Raw genomic sequence first — 24,661 nt, 5'->3', positions numbered from 1 at the left:
CCTTACATGTTGCTGTGGCTTGGTTTTCAGCTTTCATCACTCAATATAAAGAAATGCAGTAGGTCTAGAATTTAGGGAGCTAAGATCACATTTTAAATCATGACATCAAAAAAAAAAAAATTGGCAAAAGTTAATGTGACTCCTGCTCTCATGATGAACCAGCCAGGGAACATAAAGCTAGAGATTCACCCCAGACATCTTGTTGGTGCAGTCATGAGAACACTGGTGTCCGGTATCAAGGTAAGAATGGCTCACTTTTTTGCATAAGCACCCATGAATGCTGGGGGGCACCGGGTATTGGACTCCCTGCCCCAGTGATTCTTGCCTCCGCCGTGCAGCAAATATCCGCAGCTGCTCTCTCTCATCTTCCCCAATGGATGGGCAGTATCTCTCCTTGAATAAAAGCAAAAGAATAGTGTCAAAATCCAACAGAGCCTTCAGATAAATATATTCACTCCAAACACAGGCAAGAGGCAGACAACTATAAATAGAAATTAAATCACGAAGTTGTATTATAATCGTATTTTTGTATTTGCATTTTGTTTGCTGCCTTGGCTGGATGTGGTCCGGAAAGGCAGCTTATAAATGCTGAAAGAAAGAAAGAAAGAAAGAAAGAAAGAAAGAAAGAAAGAAAGAAAGAAGATATTGAACCAGTTCAGAAGTCACAGTAAGCCAGATTTGTAAGCATGCTAATGCATGCTGCTCAATCGCTCCTGCTTGGCTCCTCCTACTTAAGATTCTGGCTTGTTTGAAGAGGAACGAACCATAGATCCCAGTTCTGCGATACAACAGTAAGCAAACCATGGAAGGAAGTTCCCTGGTTTGTTTAATTGCTCCTGCTGGCTGGAGGAGTCAAGTGGGAGCGAATGAACAGCATGCACTAGCATGCTTGCTCATTCACAGTAATCCAGAATTCTCAGCACTGACATGCAAACGCAGCCTCAATCGTATTTGCCAATTATCCCTATACCATGTTAATGATTACAGAAAATCATGCAGGTTTATAAACAACTGAAAATGCTTCCTTTTCCCCAACTGCATTCCTGTGTATGTCTACTCAGAAGAAAGGCCCACTATGTTCAATTGGACTTACTTCCAGGTAGGTGTGCGAAGGACCACAGTCAAATTTACTTTTTTAATGTTTCAGAATGCTTTTGTCCATCATATGTAGCTCTGAATCAAGATTTTAAGAGAGATAGGGCATAACATGAGCATAGTTTTACTCCACCCTGTGCCTGTTTGGTGCATTCTCTTCCCCTTCTTATTGTTTTATTATGATTTTATTAGAATGTAAGTCTATGCGGCAGGGTTTTGCTATTTTATTGTTTTACTCTGTACAGCACCATGTACATTGATGGCGCTATATAAATAAATAAATAATAATAATAATAATAACAACAACAACATAGGGTTTAATCATGTCAGTCTTCTACACAGAAAGCATGAAGGAGATGACCTCCATCAATCATAGAATCATAGAATAGTAGAGCTGGAAGGGGCCTACAAGGCCATCGAGTCCAAACCCCTGCTCAGTGCAGGAATCTACCTTAAAGCATCCCTGTCAGGTGGTTGTCCAGCTGCCTCTTGAATGAATGAATGAACGAATGGAGATGACCATTGATGGAACCTGTCTGTAGGTAGTGGACAGTGTCATTATATAGTGTAGCCACTAGGAGACACCAGATTTAGGGGCTGTCTTGACATTGTCTTTGACTCAGGATGGCTCCGAATCCACACTGCATCAGTTAGATGATGCAGCCGCAAATTTGAAGCCATGCCGGGGCAAAGAGGCAAAGATGCGCAGCTGAAAAGTCAGTTGACTTACCCTGATTTTTCCAGCCAGAGCAAGAGCAGCCCAGCTCTTCCGCCAATCTGTCCTTGCTTGGAGCCAGTAAACCCGGTAAACCTCCCGCCCTCCTCTCCCGGCCTTACCTGGCGCCACTCCCCTCTACTGCAGAGCTCCGATTCGGAGCCGGAGCTCCGCGGCAAAGAGGAGCGGAGTATGGGCGGAGCTGCGTGGCGCGGGCCGACCCGAAATTTTCGGATCGGCCCGCGGGGCAGAGCGGGGGGTCCGTGCACACCCCTACATCATAGTATTCCTAACAAGTTTGGTTTTCATGGTCCTAGTATAATAATAATTATTATTATTACTTATTTATATAGCACCATCAATGTACATGGTGCTGTACAGAGTAAAACAGTAAATAGCAAGACCCTGCTGCATAGGCTTACAATCTAATATAGTATAAGCCACAAGAGCCACAAACCAGTCAAGGCGACAGAGAATTTGTGCTAGAGAACATCTGTTTATTACTCATGAGGCTCAGAAAGTGCAGGCAAAAGTGCACAGAGTCTCTACATTCCTGAATGCTAAATGTTGGGATTAGAGAGCAAACAACTATTCCATTTGCTTTGTTTCCTGTTCTCTTTCCCTGAGAGCATCCTCTTCTGCTGCTCTCCCATAAAGCCAAGATATGAAGACAGAGGAATCATTGAATTAAGCCCATTTACAGTTTCACTTCTAAACCCCTACATTTCTACCACACGGGCTCTTTTCACAGTTGTTCTGTGAAATAACCACCGAGCTGTGTGGCTAATATTTTATTGGAACTAAAAAGTAGTTCAAAAAGTACAAATGGCAGCGTCTATCGGGCTAAACCATTGCAGAGACATTGGCCGTGTTAAGAGGTTTATTAGTACATAAAAGGAGTGCTCAGCTGCAGGCAGCTCAGAAACAAGAGAGCTTTAGCAGACCTTTCCAGCCAAGGCCTACACGAGGCTGGACAGCCTACGGAAGCCTAGATGGGAGGTTCAAGAATCTTACGTTGCAGTCCTGTGGGGGCAGCTGCTGAAGGAGAGTTCTGATGCGGAGCTGGTACTGAGTGGCTGGAGGAACGGCATTGGAGGAGCAAGAGCCAAAGTTTGGCAACACCTGCAAAAGCAAAACGAGACTGAGAAGCAGAGGTGGAGCTGCGGTTTCCCCGGGGTGGGGGGGTTTGGGGAACAATGGCTGCCTGCCCTGCCGTCTCCTCCCCACAGCAAACTTGTTTCCCAGGGAAGGGATGGAGCCCAACAGAATGAAGTCTACTGTGGAAGAACTCATGAAAAGGAATTGGCAGCACAAGGAAAAGAGAGCTGGCTCAGCATTCCCCTGCCTTAGTATTCATCTGCATTAGCATCCGCTTCTGACAGAAAAGCTTTTAAAAGGCTCTGTTTCTCGGGAGCTAAGAACCTGAAAACAGGCCCCTTTCTCAAAAGCTTGCTCTGCTCCGCTGCATATGTACTTGGTCAAGCAGCCATACGGAGTTGGCTCTGCTGATTCTGACTGTCCCACCCTCTTTCCCTGGTGCCTGCGTTTTGCTGTTTTCCTCCTCCTCCGCCCAATCCTTTTTCCTTTTGTGTCATTTATTTATTTACATTTTTATACTGCCCGATAGCTGAGGCTCTCCAGGCAGTGCACAATTAACGCCATAAAAATACAATAAGTATACAATAAATTAAAACGTTAAAAGGTGAAAGTGCAAGATAAAATCAGGTAAATTACAGTCTAGGGAAAGCCTGTGTGAAGAGGTACGTTTTTAGGAGACGTTTACAAGCTATAACACTTTCCGCCTCCCAAACCACATGAGGGAGGGTTTTACGGAGGGTGGGTGCCACTACAGAGAAGGCCTGCCGCTGAGGTTCTTTGCGGTGACATTCCGTTCATTTCGGAACGGCTCATGTCTTTTAGATAGATGGTATGCCCACACTTTGGAAGCTGCTGTGGGAGCCTTTTTTAGCTGAAGAGCGAGGTTAAAAATGCCATAATTAAATGAATAACAGCGGTGTAACAAGTCAGGGTGGTTTTGGCATCTAGACCAAGGAAACAGCAAAAGCATCAACAGGGAAAAGGCCACAACTCCCACAAAATAAAGATGCCAAGGCCTTCGAGGAGAAGCCCTCGTGACACTGAGAGAGGCTTCTCACAGACGTATCAGAAAGAACTATAGAACAATGAAAAACAGTGTCTTGCTGCCTGCCTACCTCTGCTGGGGGGATTTCTGTGGTTGGTCCTGGGTAATCTTCCAGGGCGCAGCCAGAATCACTGTCTGAAGACGAAGCAGGCAGCAGGGTGGCTGGAGTTCCACTGCATGGAGCCTTCTCTCTCTGGGACCAAGTAGGGCTTGGTCGGGACATCCGCAGAAAGAAGGCCCTGGAAAAGAAGCATCTGTGAGAAGAGACTGATCTCCCCTCCCCCCTGCCAAATTATAGGTGTAAAGTAGTAGTGATAGTAAGGTAGACTGCCCTGTCTCCCAGGTGGTTGCAGGAGGGAAGGGGTAAAGAATGCAGTCATTAGTTTTAGTTAGAATGTTATTGTTTCGGAACAGGGGGAGACCTGGCCAGAGGACGGACCACCCCGGACACCTGAAGAGAGCGGACCTTGGCGCCAGGGAGGCTCTTATCTGGCCTCAAGGCCATAAACCAGTTCCGCCTGTTGGAAAGGGGTGGGCTGCAGCTGGAGGTGTGTGAAAAATCTGGGAGAAGGGAGGGGGGAATTAGGCTGGGTGATGGGTCGGAACCACTGGTCCTTTGCCTTGATTTTCCATGTCATCTGATGGAGGTGCCTGGTTGCTGGCTAGGTCTCAAGACCTTCCTTGAAGTAAGCAGACAGACTAGCTAGATTTTATTGTTTTAGGCTATTGGGTTTCCATACTATATAATGATTCTGTTTTTCTTTTAGGACTCCAGTCTGTTCTTCCCTAATTGTTGTTTTATACTTTGAATGTTTTTAATTTTTGTGAACTGCCCAGAGAGCTCCAGCTATTGGGCGGTATAGAAATGTAATAAATAAATAAATAAATAAATAACCCCTACCTGTAAATAAAACCCTACCTCATTTGTGCTGCCAGCTTCTCTTTACTAGGTCAGTGCTAAATCCAGGGCTACTTTGCAGTATTTCTGGTGGGTTTCCCTTAGGCCTCGTGTGCTAGGAGGTCTCTGAGAATAGTGGCAGTGTGAATGGATGGCGGATTTGCACCACCTGCCCTCAGGCTACCCTTACAATAGATTCCCAGTATGCCCTTAGGAAAGTTGCCAAGACTTCTGTGTGCTTCAGTCATTCATTGGTACCAAGAGCAGCATCACTGAGGAGAGTATGAACATAAATACCCTAGTAGGATCAAACACTGTATAACAGGAGTGGGCAACTTGTGGTCCTCCTGAAGTTTTGGCCTGCAACACCCATCTGCCCAAGGGATCATGGTAGTTGTTGTCCAAAACATCTAGAGGGCCACATGTTGCCCACCCAGTAAAAGGCAGAGGGGAAATACAAGCATAACAACCGCCCCAAAGATTGTTGTATTCAGAAGAACTGTGGGCTTCTTTTCAGAGGTGATGAAGAGACCATTCAAAACCCAAAAAGGAGCATTATCCTTCTTTACTCACCTACTCTCTTAGTGTTCTTGTCAAAGTACAAACATTAAGCACAGCATATACTGGCAGCTGTTTCAAATACCAAGTCCAACAACTTCTGTTCTAACTTGCACACAGGGGATGTAGGTTCCTGCTCCTCCTAAATTCTCTTGTCTTGAATGCATTGTGCACAACAGATACAGCTGTGTTACTATTACTAACCTTTTGCAAAACTTTGGGATTTCTCCCCCGCTGTTGATGGGGCAAATACCAGAATAATTTAGATGAACAGACAGTGCATATTAATATGTAGGCGCAGCAGCAAGTCCAAGGTTAACCTGGCATTTGAACCTAGATCTTCCAGATCCAAGTTCAACACTAGCGTTATGAAGGCATTCTAATTGTGCATAGGCTCTACATGCAAAGGTGGGGAGTGGTGACGAGCAGGCTGGATCTGCCCCCTTCCCTGTCATCATTACCAACACTCTCTGCATGTGGAGAGCGATGGTGTGGCAGTGGAAAGGCTCTTCTACCCATATAGGCTCTCTGCATGATTTAGAAACCTGATTTTCCAGGGGTTTAGACTGTGAAGAGAGCCTACATAGATACAGCAGTATGTGGAGGGCGGCTGTATGCAGCCGCCCTCCACATGTAGAGGATGTAGAGGATGATGGGAATGATAATGGAGAAGGAGCAGAACTATCACACTTAACCCAATTCCTACTCTTTCTATGTAAAGCTTACCTGCTTTAAAAAGCCTGAACAGGGCTACTCTCGCTACTAGAATGTGCTTGCTAACTATAATACAAAAATCTACTTTGAATCCAAATGTAGATGGTGGCGGTCTCATTTTATTACAGGGGAAAGTGCAAATGCAGTTTCCCACTACCACAAATCATGCTGTCAAGTTTCCTGCATTTGAGGATATTGCGAGGGTCAGCACAGCCAGAGTGCCATGGATGAACCCTACTGAGGGAAAACCACCTATCATGGTGTCTCCCCTGGCAGGTAAGTATTTCTGTATTTACCCTTATTTATTTCCAGATATTTTGATCCTGCTTTTCATGGTGGGCTCCAGGTTTGAGGTAGCCTTTGGCAAAGTGGCCACCCGTGAACCCTCTTCTACAACAGTGGGCCCTGGTGGGCTTACCTGGTGGCAGAGGCAGGCAGCATAAGTTAGCTGGCTCTGGGAGCCACCATTTAAATTTCCCATAGTATGTCACGGACACGGTGGAAAATTTAAATGGCAGCTCCCAGACGTAGCTGCCTAGCACTGTTCAGAACAACAGAACAAAGAGGGGGGCATGGTAAGCATCAGTGGTAGGCCCTACTATAGCTATTGCCTAAGGATACTGCATTTTAATGCTGGGACTACTGCCTTTCCATTTAAAATAAAAAAGGAGCTCTGAGCAGCTATTAAAAGTTTTCCCAAAGCATAGTGGAATAAATTTCACTTTTTGCCAAAAGACATGCAAAGGAGGCAGTAAGTTTGTAAAGTCACAGCCCTGGTCAATGTATTTTCCACAATCCATTGTGCTCAAAGCAGGCCACATAAACAAACCAACACTACAGCAGTAATTATAATGCTATTCAACTAAAGTTTATTTAAAACATATCAAAAAATTAAATACGCGCAAGTCATACCAGTAGATCAGTTAACAATATCCAGTACCAATAATATAAACATATACTAACATTAAACAACTCAGTTCATGTTAAGAGGCCTAACAATGAGATATCTCATTCACAGCAAACTCACAGCAAAAAAAAAGTGTGGGGGGGAAACTTCCATAAAGCACTTCAAACAGCCCACCCATAAGCAGCAGAAAGAGACCCTGCTCTCACCTGGGTCCCATGTCCTGAGCCAAGAAAGTGCGCCCCCATCCCCATAGCAACTCCCCTACCATGCTTCCATCTCTGAGCACCTGGAGGCAATTCTGGTGAACTAAAGAGTGGATTCTCTTTTTATTTTTTTCCTTTGAGGCCATCAGTGTGTCACAAACAAAAAACACATGTACGACGTATAGGCAGAGCTGTACAAACTTTTCATAACCTAGTAACGTTTGTGGGCCTTATTTAATGTTTACAGCCTTATTTACAAAGCTACATTTTTCAGTTAGTTAAGAGAACAGTTCCGTCCCAGACAAGGCCTCACTAAAAGAGAGACTTCTCTTCATATCTTTCTCTAAACACAGAAATGGGTATTCAAAGAAAGACAAAACATGCAGGAGAAACAGACACCTTGCCAAGCTAGCTGGCGATAACAGGAGCTCTCTGGCTTTAGCAATGAGAGCTACTGGCTCAGCTAATGACCTGGCAGGCCAGGCCAGCTTAAGAGAAGCAGATATTTGCATTCAAAGTTAAGCAATGGCCATGGCCTGTAAGGAATGAATGGATGAAAAGGCAATGTTTGACAGCCAAATAGACTTTGGGGGAAGCAAGAATGTGAACTGGATTTCTGTTCTCCTTGGAACTGACTCCTTAGTGTAAGCTAGCTCTGAAGTCAAACCAATGGTCCATGATGCACTCTGAGTAATAGGGGCTCTCCAAGGTCCTTGCAGAGGTCTTTTCCTGCCCTGATACCTAAAACTGCTATATGATACCTTACAAATGCAAAGCATGCTTTACTGCTGAGTTACGGCCCCTAATTTAGTCTTTGACTCATGCCAGCATTTAGTAATGAAATATAAAACTGCTGTTAAGAGGAAGAATATGCATGTTGTTATGGAATTGGGGGACGAGGTGGATGACCTCCTAGGGTCCCTTCGAACTTGGTAGTTCTCAATTTTAAGAGTTGGCAGATTTTGCCTAGGCACACCATCGGGGTGGGCATATTGTACTGTTAGGTAAAATAATAGATTACCATAGGACTAATTCAGGAGTGAGCAACTTTTTCAAATCTATCAATTTTGGGAAGGGCCAGAGGACATGGGTGAAGCAGACAGGGCCAGAGCCCAATGTGTCCATTCACACTCCCTTACCAACTTGCCCTCTGGTCTGTTAAATCTATGGTTTAATTATGGAAGTGGGAGCAAACTTGGTATGCATAACCAAGACCTGGGGTCTGCCTTCATGGCACTGCGTTGCCACTGCTTTGGACAAAACCCTGTGCTTTTGCTGCTGTGGGGTGGCCGCGGGTAATTCGCCCCCTGCAATCTGCCTGGCTTCCAGGGACCAATCAGAAGTCACCTCCTGCCTAAAAATGCCCCTGGCTTGATGCCAGAGTGAGGTCAGATGGTGGAAGAGCCATGGTGACCTCACTCCAGCATAAAAAGTTGGGGTAAGTCCCCAACTTTTTAAAAGTGCAGCTTTGTGTAAAAGCCCCACAGTGGCTGTGAATTGGTAGCTGCATTGTATAACCGATCCAACACCAGCCCGCCCCCCAGGTGATTGAACTGTGAGAAGTTCACTTCTCCCTGATATGCCTTTCTGGGACGAAGCCTTACACATCGTACTTCTGACAAGATCTGATAACCCTTGAGTGAGGGCCAATTCACACAACCATAGTTTGGACTTCATTTCCTTGCTAATGCTTAAGAAAGTTTTGCAAGTCATTTTAAGCAACCCTTTGGAAATCTACCTGCCATTTTAGGGAAACCTTTGGAAATCTCCCTGCGGTTTAGATTGTAATGTTGTCGGTTTGCTGCAATAGTTTTTATCTTAATTGTTTTTAAGATTCCTCAGTGATGTGGGAGGCGGGTTGGAAATTTCATTCAACACACTTTGATTGTTCATGTTGCGACTGGTTGTGTTAAAAGGCTTGGCATATGCCCAGATCACCAGTACATTCATTACCATTGTATGCAAACTGTTACATAGCTTCTGATATGAATGCTGGCAACTGGGTGTGTGGCAAACCTATCAACACCGTCACTGTGCTAATTCAAACAAGGTTGATGTAATCTATCTTACTTAAAATAAGCATCCTTATTTTAAAGGAGTTTGTGCAATGCAATCCTCAATTACTACATTTTCCAATCCACCATTTCCCCCTAGTGCAGCCATAATTGTTGCTTCTGTTTAGAAGGGTATTTTTAGATGTTTGGCACCTTTTGATTCCTGCTTTAGGAGGAGTTTTAATCTACTATTTTGACTCTGCAAATTAATCCCCCCCTTCATACGCCTGCAGTATTAATCATTCCCTGAAGCTAGGATAGGGGACTTACACACTGGTTAGCTTTCCTGGTTAATAGTTATCCCATGGAAAGAAACAGACTCATCCCCCAACTCTCTTTTCCAGCACTTGCTGGCTTCCTTCCTCCCTCATGTCTGTTTCCAAAACAAAAGAGAGATGGCAGTTTGGTGGCTCAGTTCAACTCCAGTGATATTGGATGGCTTCCCAGAGACTGACGCGCTCCAGCTAGATTTCCCGTCCCAGCTCCAAATGGTGCAGAAACAGAGAGACGGAGTGGGGTGGTGGTGACTGGATGGGGCAGAGGAAGGATTAGATGCGATAGACGGGCAGAGTCATGAATGACCAGCACTTATGCCTTTAGAAATAGTGGAAGGAGGTGACAAGGTCATGTACAACAAGGACCCTATTTCACAAGCATGCAGGCGTGTGAAAGCTTCTTCTGTCTGACAGGAATGAATCCCCTCATCTAGTCAACAGTGGTGGTTGGTGGCTCCAGTTTCAGTGGAGCTATGAATCCATTCTGGGTTTCAGTCAGAATCAGCCAGAACTCTAAAAAGAGCTATCCAAGGTGCTAAACCCTATCCCCCAAATAGGTTTGGAACCTTGGATAGCTCATTTAGAGTTCTGGCTGGTTCTGACTGAATCCCAGAATAGATTCACAGCCCACTGAAATTGGAGTCACCCCTGCTAGGAAGAGAGGTAGACACTGAGTTCTGTTTGGTTTAAGGGGAATCAGTTGGGGCATTTCACTAAACTACATTCAGAGAGTCCTAGAAGGTCTACATCAGCCTGTCCCAACTTGGTGTCTTCCAGATGTGTTAGACTCCTACACACCTGGAGGGCACAAGGTTGGGGGATGCAGTTTTACATCGTGTCTGAACTGTCAACACAAAGAAGAATCCCACACTGAGAGAAAAGGCTATTGGTCCAATTTGACCAGTGTGTGCTTGCTGCTGCTGCTTCCTTTTCCTCTTCCTCTTCTTCTTTTCACTTTTTCTGGTGGTGTGGAACATCTTTGGTCCATAATCCCTTTGGTAAACTGCCATAAGACTGCAAATAGCTTCACACAAATTGTAGTTTTTCACGACTTTGGGATGCCATTCCCCCCACTCACCCTTTTCAACTCCAATGATAGAAGCATTCTGGGACATATTGGAGTCGCAGTGCCCAGCTGCAACTAGTCATATGAATGAGTAATTCACATCTGGGAACCTTGAACAGCCACCTCCGCCACTGCCAACTGAAATTCCTTGGCTTAATAAGCAAGCAGCCTGTTTGCTGGGCTTCGGCCGTATACCTGCCTTTGGCTCAGAGTTGTCTCCTCCAATATAATTACTTCAGGTTACTCTGCCGTGCACCTGGGTCAATAATTAACTCAGCAAATTAACTAGTGAACAGGAGGAAAAACAAAAAGATCTGATTTTGCTGGTTCCCAGCACCTTACATCCCAGAATGCACTAGCAGCACAGATAACCTAACTAAGGAGCAAAAAGAGGGGGGATGGGACTGCAGTTTCTCCAGAGAGATTTCCAAGAAGAACCGGCCATGTTAAGGATTATCTAGCTGTATACGTACAGAAGTGGGGAGGGGAGAACTTGTCTCTCCAAAGCCTGTGCATTACTCGATTGGTAATATCTCACTGGGGGTGGGCGTACTGCTGGGTAAAGCAGATGGTGTGGATCATGCAAGCAAGAGGAGCCTTGTACTACAAAATGGTGAGACACACTTGGAACAATAATCACAAATGGACCAGCCATGTTACCCTTACTGTGGTTCTCACCTGCAAATGCTGCTTAGGTTCAGAAGCCAAAATGCTCATTAAAAACTACAGTGTTAATCAGCAGGGGTTGTCCTATTTTTGTGGTATTAGAAGATTCTGGAATTGGAAATGCCTGAATAATAACTCTCCAATATTCCTAGAACACCATTACTGGACAATTCCTGACCAGGAAGGGCCTCCTGTTACAAACCCCCATGAAACACATGCTTAGCACTAAATGGGATTCAGCAGGCAAATTAATTTTAGAGGGCCGTCTATGTTACAAAAGATTAAACCTGTACAAGCACACACCATCAGTTGGAACAAGCCAGTGGGGGCCCAGGGGTTAACTGAAGAATGCAAAACCCAAACTTCCCCCCTTTTTCTTCCCAAGGAAAAGTATCCATAACTCAGATGGTGTCAAGCCAGAAAGCTCTGGCAGCTCTCATTAAAATAGCCTTTCCCAAAACTGTATGTCACAAGAGAACTTTGGAGGAGCCGTGGCTCAGTGAAAGAGAATCTGCTTTGCATCGAGAAGGTCTCAGGTTCAACCCCTAGCATAAGAGCATAAGAAGAAGAGCCATGCTGGATCAGATCAAGGGTCCATCTTGTCCAGCACTCTGTTCACACAGTGGCCACAAGCAGGGCATAGTGCAATAGTACCCTCCAGCCCATGTTCCCCAGCAACCGGGAAGGACTGGGCTAAATGGACAACGGTCTGACTCAATATAAGGTAGCTTCCTATGTTCCTAGAACAAAGCGCCGCAAGAAATAAACTAGTTACATAAACAAGAGGTACTGGCTGCCTCTCTGCATGATTTATCACTCTAGCCTTGTCTCTCCTTTCCAATTAGCTTCTACTGAGGCGGGGTGATTCTGTCACGTTTCTGCATCAGGTGTGATGGGATCATTCAATCGCTTGCAATGCAACACCACAGCAGAATTATCCAGCCTCAGAGAAGGTTGCCAGAGATTGCTGCTCTTCCCGTCAGGAGGCATAGCCCAAACACGAACTCATACAGAAACATGGGGAAGAGTTCCTCTGAGTGTGGCTAATCTTTAGTCTTACATGCTTTACAAGTAAACTTTTCACAGTGCAAGAACAAAATGTGCCCTCAGTTTTAACTGAGGGGGGAGGGGGCAGAATGTAACTCACTATCAGAAATTTGGGAAACACAGCATTAAAGTAATACAACAAAGCTATGTTGCCAGCAGGCCTAACCTGACCCCTGAGGTTCTGTGAGGCTTAATCCTTCCTTGTGTTTCTAGCCCAATGGTTTTATGTGACTAATCAATCAGGCTGGCTGTTGGTCACAGACAGATCTTTGTAATCAACCCTGGTAATTAGTAAATACAATCCCAATATTGCCCCGTGTGCCTGCCAGCTCAAATAGACTGGCTTTCTTTGGTCACAGTACAATTTTTAAAAACTCCTAAGGACAGTATAAAGACAAACAACAATATCATTAAAGTGATTTGCCAAGTTTTTCCTTCACGATGTCTTCCTACCTCACTTCCAAACATCTGTCAATCTAGGCTATTGTTAGACAGCCCTGTTAGTCACTGAATTTGACATTCATCAATGGGATTTTTAGAATAGCCTGTGAAGGGTTAGTTATCTTCAGAGGTAATAACACCAGAGACTATGGATTTATCAAAAATAAATGCGTTTAGACATGTAAAGGATAAGAACATAAGAACAGCCATGTTGGATTAGACCAAGGGTCCATCTAGTCCAGCACTCTGTTCACACAGTGATCTGGTTCAGACAACATGCTTAACCATGCTGCTTAACCACAAAATGGACTAATTGCCATTCATAGCATTCTCCTCCAGGAATTTATCCAACCCCTTTTAAAGCCATCCAAATTGGTGGCCATCACCCTATCGTGTGGTAGTGAATTCCATAGTTTAACTATACGCTGTGTGAAGAAGTACTTCCTTTTATCTGTCCTGAATCTCCCACCAATCAGCTTCATGGGATGACCCCAGGTTCTAGTATTTTGGGATGAACATTTCAAGAAGAGGATTGCAGCAGCAAGTAGAATTAAGAACACAAAATTATTCTTGCTGTATCAGACCAAAGGCCCAGCATCACATTTCTGCTCACAACAGAGGCAAGGCAGATGCTTATGTAAAGCTAAGTGGGTTTCCATGAGGACAACAGGTCTTCCTTTTCTCCCCTGCATCTCGCGTTCAGAGGTATGTATACTGCCTCTGGACTTGGAGGTTCCATTTCATTATTATGGTCGATAGCCCCATTCTTCACAAATTTAGATAGTCCTTTTAGGGAGGTGGGCATCTAAACTAGTAGACATTGCCACACTAAGGCATAATTTATATTATGCATCATGCAAAACAGTACCTATTTTGCCCAGTTATGAATTTATGAACAATTATATAAATCTCTATCATATTCACCTTATTTTTTTAAAAAAATAACTAACTAAAAAGCCCCAAATATGTTAGCCTTCTAGGAAAGTTACTCCAACCCTTTCATCAGAAGCAAAATTAATTATGTAAATGTGTAGGTGTACACAAACATACACACTTATTGGTGTTATTTGTTCTTATTGTAGAAATTTCCTTTTCTTTGTGCAGAATCTGGATTATTGTTATTATTCAAGCTACATGTTGCTTTGGCCAGAAGAACTGAAAAAACAACAACATTGCAGCTTGTTCTAGTTTGTTTATTGGCTCAGTGGGTATTTTTCGCAAGAAATAATGCAGTTCAGCACTCCTTATCTCACAAACATTGTACACAGCAGAAAGTAGGTACAGGGGCACAATGTGAAAATCCACTCCATAGATCAGGGGTGCGCAAGAGGGAGATCTCCAAATGTTTGGGACTTCAACTCCCAGAAGCCTCTACCATCGTGGCCAACAGGCAGAAATACTGGGACTTGAAGTCCCAGAAAATCTGGAAATCTACTTTTGGTCCACCCTGCTAATTACTGCTGTAAATCATCCGGCAAGGTAGCCAAGAGGGGCTAGTCACCTCCTTGGTGAGAAAACCCAATTATAAAAACAGCTTCTTCTGCACATATACGAATGCCACTCCTACCCACTAGAACATACATTTATACCTCCCAGTCCGTAACATGATGAAAGAAGTCTGCTGTCTTTTGAGAAGCAGCCAGGCCATCATGATGTTTTGTGCAGCCAAAATGGCAGCGGTAATCTCATAAATCGTTGATGTTCTATATCTGGATAGGACTTGTATTCTCTGGGTCAAAAGGAATGGAAAAGGAAAGGGAAAACTGCAGGAAGTATCTGGGGAAAAAATGCATTGCAGGCATTTTTTGTTCATACCCATAGTCCTTTCCAGCACAGACATCCAGAATGCCCAACAGTGCATCAAACCCGCAACCTGCTGTGGGTTTTTTCCTATCACTATCCCTAGTGCTATGAAAGCTTCCAACTTTAAAATGTGGAAAGTGAAGGTTAATTTCCACCCTGACCTGCATTTGACTTGCAGTGTGGCATTCACCCTCTCCTGAAAAGATCCACACTGATACAGCTGTAATCAACTTGGGTGTGGTATCAGCATAGTTTTATCTCATGCCAAACTGTACCTCTTCAAAGAGGAACAAATTTCCTCCCAGGGCAAATGGAAAAGATTTGTATATATCAGAAACAATGATGTCTGCAATTAAAAATAAAAACAGAGACACGTAGTGGGGGAAGGGAACAAGAGTGAACACCAGGCAGAGAACTGCTGCAAACTTTGCACAGTGAACTACAACAGTCAACACCACACCTAGCACAAACAAGTTTAGGCTGCAGTGTAGACAAACCCTACTTAGCACATCTCTGTCCTCCTGAGATGTTGTCTATGAATGAAATTGCGGGCAAGAGACAAAGATGGGAGGAACACACCCACAATTAACATGATATCTTGAAGTGGAAACAATCATAAAAAAAAGTGATGACCTCAAGATACCTTTCTACATAAGCAGTTATCCTGGGATAACAACCTCTGACCTCACTTCAGCTACCGTTTTGGACATATATTTAGGCAGTACATCAGATGAAAGATGAAACATTTTGATGAAAGAGAGCAAACCGCTCTCGACAATACAAAGGGCTTTTGATTCTTCTTTTTCAAGTGGTATTCTTCACCACCACCACCAACAAAAACAAAGCAGAATTATCTCTTTGGAGAAATTCAGAGTTATACAGATAAGCACTGACCTTTACATTTCCCAATAGATAGATAGCTAAAACAACCTGGAATTTTCTGCTTGTGTGTACAGGGATACTTTATTGTTTAGGACAGGGATAGAGAACGTGTTGGATTGCAGCTCCCATCATCCATCATCATTGGCTATACTGACTAGAACTGACAGGAGTTGCAGTCCACTAACATCTGAAGGGTCACATATTCCCCACCCGATTTAGGATAACTAACGTATGATTAAAACCTATGAATCTTGATTTTCTAGAATATCCTATAGTACCCTTCCCCAACCTGGTGCCTTTCGGATGTGATGGACCTCATCTCCCATCATGGCCATGCTAGCTGGGAGTGATGGGATTGTAGTCCAACACTTCCAGATGGCACCAGGTTGGAAAAGTTGTCCTATAGTGATCAGTCATATACCTGCTATTGGTTACCTGCAATGACTGAAAGTACAATTAATGGGTGGTCTACATGTTTAACGAAATCAAATTATGCAAGGTGTTGAGAAAGTGGATAGGGAGACATTTTTTCTCCCTCTCTTAAAATAGTATAGCCTGGGATCATCCCATGAAGGTGGGAGCTTCAGAACGAATCAAAGGAAGTACTTCTTCACACAGTGCATATTCAGAGCTCCATCACACCAGTGATTTATCGCACACTCACTATGCCTGGTATGCAGTTTTGCAGCCTGGTACTCAAATGATGTCATCCACATCCTGCACTCATTTCCTGTCTTCCCCTCCATGTTTCATTTCTTTTTGGAGCAGGGAAAGCCTGGATTATTTTCCCTCCATGCAAAATAAATGCGCTCCTCCCTCCTGTGTATTGCTGTTGTTGTGTTCTATCCGACCATCCCGTTCTTTGTTGGGGGGGTGTATATCTAAGGGCGGTCTCACTAACAAAAGTGGAGAGCATGGCAGTTCTCTACTCAACCATGAAGAAGGAGGGAGAGAGGTCATATTCAACTCTATGTTCTTACTCCTGAGTAGGCATGACCAGGGGTACATTTTTACCATAAAAGAAATGTGGAAAATGCACCCTCCTTACCCACAGCTCCCTCATTTTTACAGATAAAGAGATCAAAATTGGCACAGTGATAGCTCTTAAGTAGAGCTTCCAGCAGGCTAAATTTGAATCAGATTGGTTCATTCCTTGAGTTTTTAGGAATTGTTTAATTTCCCCCCTTAAACCCTTTTCCTGATAGTCCACCAGTAAACACATATAGAACTGAATTTTAATAGTGTGGTCACTCAGAAGCTTTTTTTTTAAAAAAAAATCTAAAACAGCAAACTGGAAAGAAGTGCTCTGTAACCATATGCTTACTTCTGAAGTCTTACTTCTGTTTACTCAGAAGTAAGTCTCTCTGTTCAATGGGGTTTACTCAAAGGTAAGCATGCATGGGATTTTAGTATGACTTGGATGTAAATGCAGTTGAAATCAATGGGATTTACTCTTGAGTAAGGGAATCAACAGATCTCTATTTTATTAACTTGGAGATACACAGCTTTGCATGATCAAAGTAAAGGAAAATCAATCCTTCACTAATGCAAACATGTGGAATTTTGCACTGGTAGACTATTAGGAAAAGCGGTTAAGAAGGGAAATTAAGAAATTCCTAAAATATCAGGGGATGAACTGATCTGATTCAAACTTGGCATGCTGAAAGCTCTACTTAAGAGCTATCACCATGCCAAGTTTGACCTCTTTATCTTTAAAAATTACACAGATGTAAGCATTTTTGTTCATTTCCATTTTTAAAATTCCTTAAGATCAAGGGATGGACCAATCTGATTCAAATTGGGGTGGCTAAAGCCCTCCTTAAGAGCTATCACCATGCTAAGTTTGATATCTTTATCTTTAAAAATTACACAGATGTAAGCATTTTGGTTACCTTGGAGCAAAGGGGGGGACCTGACCACCTTCACAAAAGAAATTAGTTAAAATGATTGTTCATCTGCCCACCCTTTAAAATGAGCAAAACAAACCTTCAATTCTCCTCCCCTGTAAACCTTTCACAAGCCAAGGGGCAGCAACAGTCTTGACTCATGAACTCCCTCCTTGGAGTTTGTTTAATATGATTTTGGGGGAAAATATAGTGTGTTGTTTTACCATAATGGCACATTCTGAGACTGCTGTACTATTGTATTTGGCAGAAATAAATAAATATTTTTTTAAATAAAAAATTATCTGCAGGGGAAAGGAGAACATAGAGAGCAGGGCAGGAGATTTTGATGGCATAGTAGCGCTCCAGGTGAAAAGATACACGAGCTGAAAGAGAGCGCACAGACGCAAAAGTGCCCAGCACTTGACTAGGGTGACCATATGAAAAGGAGGACAGGGGTCCTGTACCTTGTACAGTTGTATAGACAAGGGAATTTCAGCAGGTGGCATTTGTATATATGGAGAACCTGGTGAAATTTCCTCTTCATCACAGCAGTTAAAGCTGCAGGTGCCCTGCCCTCTTTTAAATCTGGTCACTCTAGTATAACTCCTGCAGCTTTAACTGTTGTGATGAAAAGGGAATTTCACCAGGTTCTCCATATATACAAATGACACCTGCTGAAATTCCCTTGTTTATACACCACTGTTAAAGATACAGGAGTCCTGTCCTCCTTCTCATATGGTCACCCTAACTTGACTAAGGAAATGAAAAAGGAAACAGCAGATGAAAACCGGATAAAAAAGTAGGTGTGTTGGAGCCCTTAAACTATGGAATTCACTTCCACAAGATGTAGTGATGGCCACCAATTTGGATGGCTTTAAAGGGGGATTGGACAAGTTTTTGGAGCAGAAGGCTATCAATGGCTACTAGTCCTGATGGCTATATGCTACCTTCGGTATTAGAGGTAGTATGCCTGTGTACACCAGTTGCTGGGGAACATCGGTGGGATGTTCCCCAGCAACCCTAGCCCTGTCCTGCTTATAGGTTTCCTGTGGGGAACTGGTTGGCCACTGTGTGAACCGAATGCTGGAGTAGATGGACCCTTGGTCTGATCCAGCATGGCTCTTCTTATTTTCTTATGTGGGAGGCAGTATCACTTCAGACTACAGATGAGAGGTTGTTCGTTTTTTTACAATGCTTTCCCATATAAAAGCTTGCTACATGTAGAAAATTAGCACATCAGAGAAAGGGATAGGCTGGAATCTCTCTTTGATGTGCTAATTTCGTGGGAGCTTTGAAGAGCATGGCATTTTAAAAGCCATACATACACCTGACCTGTAGTCCAAAGTTTGGCTTCATCAAAAGGGTCAGTACAGCCGAATTCCAAGCATGTTTACTGAGAAGTTTCCAAATCTTCAGTGCTAGGGCTCAGCCTGGGATTGTGTGTGCAGAATGACTTCCCTTTCTCCAGAGTAAGTCATTATGCACATGCTCAGAGATGCCCTTTCAGATCTTGCACTGGCATACAAGATTGTTAAACTCTACAGATTGCTTTTTTTAATTTGACGTTGTGATGCTTATAACAGGACAGAGAGAATTTTTGCCTTTCCTTATAACCCCTGTACATAGCAGTTGGTTCAAAAATTTACTTTTGCTGAATAATTTTAGCTATGTTTTATAACTCTTATAAATGTTTTGTAGTGTTTTATAGATTTTATTATTTCTTTTTACTTGCAGCACTTGTGCAATTGTAAGCCATGTTTTATCAATGCTTTATAGTATTTTATAATGTCATTATTATATAATTGGTATTATGTGTAAGTTTTGCAGTTTATCCTGACCTCTCCTTCTCCTTTGGTTTTTATTGGTCAGGAAATTATCTTCTTTGTTTAACCTTATATGCACTAATCCTGCCGAGTCTACTGTCACCATTGCACCAGCAAGTGAGCCTGTCAATAATGTAGATTGCATAGGCAATTGCAGTACAAGGCTCCATTTATCTAAATACAATCAACCTGCAGATTGGGAAGTAGCACATAATAAAACACAGCCACAATTGTACCCATTATTATCTCCATTCAACACTATAGCCACAAGCCTCACCAGGCCTCAATCTCAAATAAGAGCCTGTTCATCTCTGCTCCTGTTTCCCCCCCATCCCCCAGAACTTCTTTGAACTGTGTTTGTAAGAGAAAAAACAATCATACTTTGAAAGGGCCTTTACTAAGGTCACATAGATTTCTACATGGATATAAATTCCACACTGAAAATCACATGCACTTCAAGTGTACAAAAAGGCAACAATTGTACAAATAACCAAAGTGATTTCTAGAAAGGTAATATGTTGAGGTCACTGATTAATCAGCTAACAACCCAAAAGATGTTCCCCCTGGATCTTGGAATTGCAATTTCTGGGGTGTACCTTCTAGACTTTGTGGTGCTGGCACATGGAACATCAGTGTACCTTCAAATGCCCTTTAGATGACATGTAACGTTTGCAGTTATATCGGATGGATACACATGTTTTACTGTATGCACATGCTACAAGACGTTCCAATTGGCAGCAGGTTCTGGACATGTGATGACACACAACATAGCTACAATCACACATAGTGGTGTACGCCGTTTCCTAAAAGTTATATCCATATAGGAAAGCTGGGTTGTGTTAAGCAGCAAAAGAAGAGCGATTTTGAACATTACTTCATTTCTACAGTGGGGGGCTAACCAACTTAATTCCACATAAGTGGGGAGATAGGACTGCCATCTTAAAGAAACTGTGGAGTGTAACTACAAATAACTAAATTGAGGAAAATAAGTCTGTGAGGCATTTAAAAAAAAGTTGCCAGATGTCCTCTATTTTAAAAGGATTATCCCAGTTCTCCCAGACGATGTTTCTTTCGCTTCAGACACAGCAAACTCCAGAGCGCTGGTGCAATCCACATTACGCCCAAGTAAACAACTAAATTCGTATTGATTTTAATGGAGCTGGATTACACCCGTTTTGGTGTTTCTTGGTCCTGGATTTAAAGAGTATGTACGGAACAAGGAAACGCAAAGAGATTCCAGGTAACAGATGGCTTATCCCCCCCTCCCTCTAAACCGTTTTCTTCTTCACCAGGTCCTTTGCTGAAGAAACCCTACTGCTCTCTCACAGCCCTCAAGCTTTGGGGTGTGGCGAATCGCCCCCCCCCCCTCAAGGACGCGCTCGCATCTCTGCCTGCCACTGCCGGATGGCTTACCTGCGTACTGTGGCCGCGCCTGTTTTCCCTCGGGTCCGGCGCCTTCCTGAGACGGAACGTTCAGGAACTTGAGCCCCGCTTCGCTTCGCTTGACCAGAGGCAGCAGCCAATTACGCCGACGCGGAGCCCGTGCCCCTCCGCGCTGCCTATCCCCGGGAGCTTCCGCAGCTGCAGAAACGACAACAGGCTCCCCCCGCCGGTCTACACGCCACCTGCCTTGACAACAAGCGCCCTGGCTTAGTCCGCGACGGAAAGTTTGCGCTGCGAAGCGAAACCAAACCAGCTTGGCTAGGCTTAAGAAGAACTCGTGTTGTGGGATGGCGCGTTGTGTGTGTTCTTGTTGTTGCCGTCGTCGTCGTCAGGACTTTTCCCTTTTTCTTTCTGTTTTTCTAATCTGCTTGCCCAGGAAACGGGATCTGTATCCGCCAGGGTCCTAATTACAGAGCTTTCTCGCCTAAACCCACAGAGGCAGCCAATGGCAGAGAACCATAACAGAAGGCAGGGAGGGAAAGGAGCGGCGGCACTGCAGGGAGGGGAAGGTTAACCCTGCGAGGGGGGTGGGGAGAGGCTGTCCCCCACCCCACCCTGTTCTCGATGGCTTTGCTTTTGTTATGCTGGACTGCGTTAGCTCTGGCATGGCAATATAATTTGGGAACTCTTTGGAGGCTTCAGGGAAATAATTATACTATTATACTAATTTTCACAGTAAAAGAAGAAGGATGCCTCAAGTTCTTTCTATAGAAAGGTCAATATTAAAGTCATTAATGGGGGATGTGTGGCCCTCCAGGTATTGGTGGACTGCAATTCCCATCAGCCATAGCCAGCATAAACAATGGTGAGGGATGATGGGAGTTGCAGATGAACATTTGGAGGACTACTTGTTTCACAGATTAACACAGATAGGCCCAGCATATCCAAATGGCATCTTTAGGCAGCTGTCAGAGTCCACCATTTATGCCTGCCTGAGCCTCCCTTTACCTTTTTGCCCCCTTTGCAGGCTGCCATTTTAATTTCCCACAATGCCCTGAAATCAAGTTACAGCAGAGGCATTGTGGGAAAATTTAAAATGGTGGCTGCCTGGCACATATTGGAGGAGCACTACTGCTGCCAGCTAAACCTACCAAAGAAACCCACTGGTGTTTATTAGACTCTTCAAGACTTGGCCTTGGGGGAAAGACAGAGCCTATAATCTATACTTCAACACAAGGAAGGCAAATGAGGAAGATGGAAGCAAGGGTAAACGGGAGAAACATGTGTCCAGTTTGGTTACATATACTTAGGTTTAGTTTCAGTAGGGGATGGGGGGGCAGTGAAGGGGTTGCGACAAGGCCTTCATAAAAAATAATAACGTAAGAGCCATGCTGGATCCAACCAAGGGTCCATCTAGTCCAGCACTGTGTTCACACAGTGGTCAACCAACTGGGGGGAAAAACAGAAAAAATCTGAAGCCTTTTTTCCCCAAAAAATGGGGGGGGGATGAAGAAAAAATGGATTATGGGATGTTTTATTTTAGCATGATGAATAAAATGTTTAACATAAGGTGTTCATATATTTACTTCTCCAAATGATTTCTAAAAACTGTACAGTATCAGATTATTATAATTTCTGTGCACTGAGGACAAGCAAGTCCTAGGTTGCAAACTGAGACTACAACTGTCAAATGCAAGAGCAAGATGCATTTCTGCCTCTAGGGGGCACTGCCATTGAAGTGGAGACTGAAAGTGATAGTGATAGCGATAGCTATAGCTCAGAAAAAGAGTCTGATTAAATTTCATATTCATTGAATATTGGTCCCCTCTTTTTCTCAGTTCTTTTTATGGGAATGGATGCTTTATGTCTGCTTGACACTGTGGAGGACTAGCAGAGACATAAATAATTTTCTTTTTTACTAATGTTGATGATTTCGTCTGGTTTTTTTAAATTGTTTTTTGCCTGCTCCTCACAAACTGGCAAAACCAAAGAGATTCCTCACAGTTCAAGTGTTCCTTACAATTCAAGAGCTTGTAGCTCCATTTGTTACAAAAAAGTAAAAAATTTAAAAAGTAAATTCAATTCGTAATAATTGTTTGAATACATTGTACTTTTAATGCACCAAATGCGATAATTTTGTGCTGAACTAACTTGTACATAATTACATTTTATGTTCCTAAAGTAGCAAAGTCACTTTCAATCTGTAAAAAGTGCTAATATTGCATTTTTTCCAATTTTCTGAAAATTCCGACACCCCCCTCCCCCCCAGGAAAAAAACATGTTTTTCAAATGGTTTCAACATTTCCAGAAATGTTACATCTCTAATCATGACACATATTTGAAACAGTTGAGACAGGCATTCCTAAGTCTAACAGGGCCCTAACACAGTTGACATTTTACATTGCAAAAGTAAGACTCATAACTATGACAGCAAAAGCTTGCCTACACACAAGAAATAATTTAACACTCCTGGTAATCATAGCTCTCAACAGAAAGTGCTGCAACTCATCATAATCTATTCTGGAGAATGGCCCACATTCGAAGAGGCGCTGGGTCATCTGATGCTAGCATACAGACAGCTCCCTTACTTAAAAAGAACCGCTGACCCGCTTGGATTCATCCAATTAAACTGTTGTGCAGTAGAATCAGGACAGATGAAAGAAAGTACTATGTTGCAACTAATTTCATTCACTTCAACAACATGTGGTGATAGCCACCAACCTAGATAGCTTTATTTACAAAATTTATATACCGTTCTATATCTGAAACAGATTTCCAGAGGGCTATGATTGAGGGAAAGAATGAATTGACATAAAGCTGATATTTTTTTAAAAAATGCTTGTGAGTGATTATGTTAATAGCCTTGGACACTCCTCATAAATATCAGTTTTGGTCGTAGGGTGGAGAATGAGATAGGAGAACAAGAATTTATTAAAAATGCAAGGTTTATTTGGAGCCTATACAGTGAAACTAGGTGCTTCCAGATGAACTGTCTCTGGTACTTGGATTGTGCAGTATTGCGTGAGTTTGCATGTCACGCGAAGCCACCCTGAGAATAAGCCACTGTAGGTTGGTTGTTGGCTGAACAACTCATGTTACTCCCGACAAACGACCAGGTGCATGGCAGCTTGGCATGGCTTCTCTCCCCCTTGGTCCTTCTACCCGCTCCTAGCATGTGTCTCCAGTTGCCTTTGCAGAACAGCCTTTCTCAGATCCTTGTATTCCTGATGAGCGATAGGTCCCCCCACCACTCAATCACCACATGGCTGTAAAATCTACAAGTTGCAAAGCACAAAATCTTGGAGCCTCATATTCCCTACAGAGGGAAACTCCCAGCCCCAGCTCTGATCGCTGCCCCTTTTCTGAACAATTTTAACATCGGCAACACATTTTTTCTGGCCCTTCCTTCAGATTTGCACAAATAGGATTGGTATTTTGTTTACAAAAATATATAAAAAATAAAATCCAGCCTATCAAATTTACACAAATGGGATAATTATTTTAATTATTAATATTTTTTGTTCAGTCTTTTGCAAGTGTGCAAGTGCACACATACACACAACCACCGTTTACATTCTTAAGTTGTACCAGTATGATTACAGCAGTGTGATATCGCATTAAAGCCTCATCTGGCAGCACCCATTTTTGCATTATAATAGCTAAGAGAAACACTATTTATCCCATTTGTTGTAGAACTCCATTTTGTGTTAGTTCCCGTGTAGTTGTTCTTGTATACAGCAATGAACTACTCAAATGCTCCTGCCAAACAAAGACCAAGCCTAAATTTTTGTTCTAATTAAACATTCCGAACTAGGTCTAATCATGCATGTCTTTCAGATGCCACATACTCCCCCCAGCATTTTGGTGTGTTCTCCTGTCCTCTTTGTATGTGTGTGGATAGGAATGCTTCTATAAATGCTTATGCATGTGCTTAACCATAGCACCAAAGACATCTGTTAAAAACAAAATTTGGCAATGTGTATTCACAAATAATAATTATAATAGTTTTAGAAAGAAATTATAAGAGAGTAAACAATGAATCAACTTAATAATAAATATGTGAGAAAAGTGGCCCGCCAGTGTAATAGAGCAAAGTCCACAA

General features: G+C 43.1%; 1 protein-coding gene and 1 non-coding gene across 2 annotated transcripts in view; both read right to left on the bottom strand.

Moving 5' to 3' along the window:
- Window positions 1-20,904, bottom strand: part of PRICKLE4 (prickle planar cell polarity protein 4) — a 28,628-nt gene extending 7,724 nt beyond the window's left edge. Inside the window, exons 1-4 of the mRNA XM_063141750.1 lie at window positions 20,590-20,904; window positions 4,024-4,192; window positions 2,825-2,932; window positions 256-393 (exon numbers count right to left, since the gene is read on the bottom strand). Coding sequence (XP_062997820.1) covers window positions 256-393; window positions 2,825-2,932; window positions 4,024-4,176 — 399 coding nt within the window. The 5' untranslated portion in view covers window positions 4,177-4,192; window positions 20,590-20,904. The remainder of the gene's footprint in view (window positions 1-255; window positions 394-2,824; window positions 2,933-4,023; window positions 4,193-20,589) is intronic.
- LOC134413446 (U1 spliceosomal RNA) lies at window positions 6,251-6,407 on the bottom strand. Its single transcript, XR_010026470.1, has one exon. It is a non-coding gene; the product is annotated as a U1 spliceosomal RNA (small nuclear RNA).
- Window positions 20,905-24,661: the final 3,757 nt, after the last annotated feature.

Source organism: Elgaria multicarinata, chromosome 1 (assembly GCF_023053635.1).
Source record: "Elgaria multicarinata webbii isolate HBS135686 ecotype San Diego chromosome 1, rElgMul1.1.pri, whole genome shotgun sequence".
NCBI lineage: Eukaryota > Metazoa > Chordata > Lepidosauria > Squamata > Anguidae > Elgaria > Elgaria multicarinata.
This window is presented reverse-complemented; position numbering and strand designations above follow the sequence as displayed.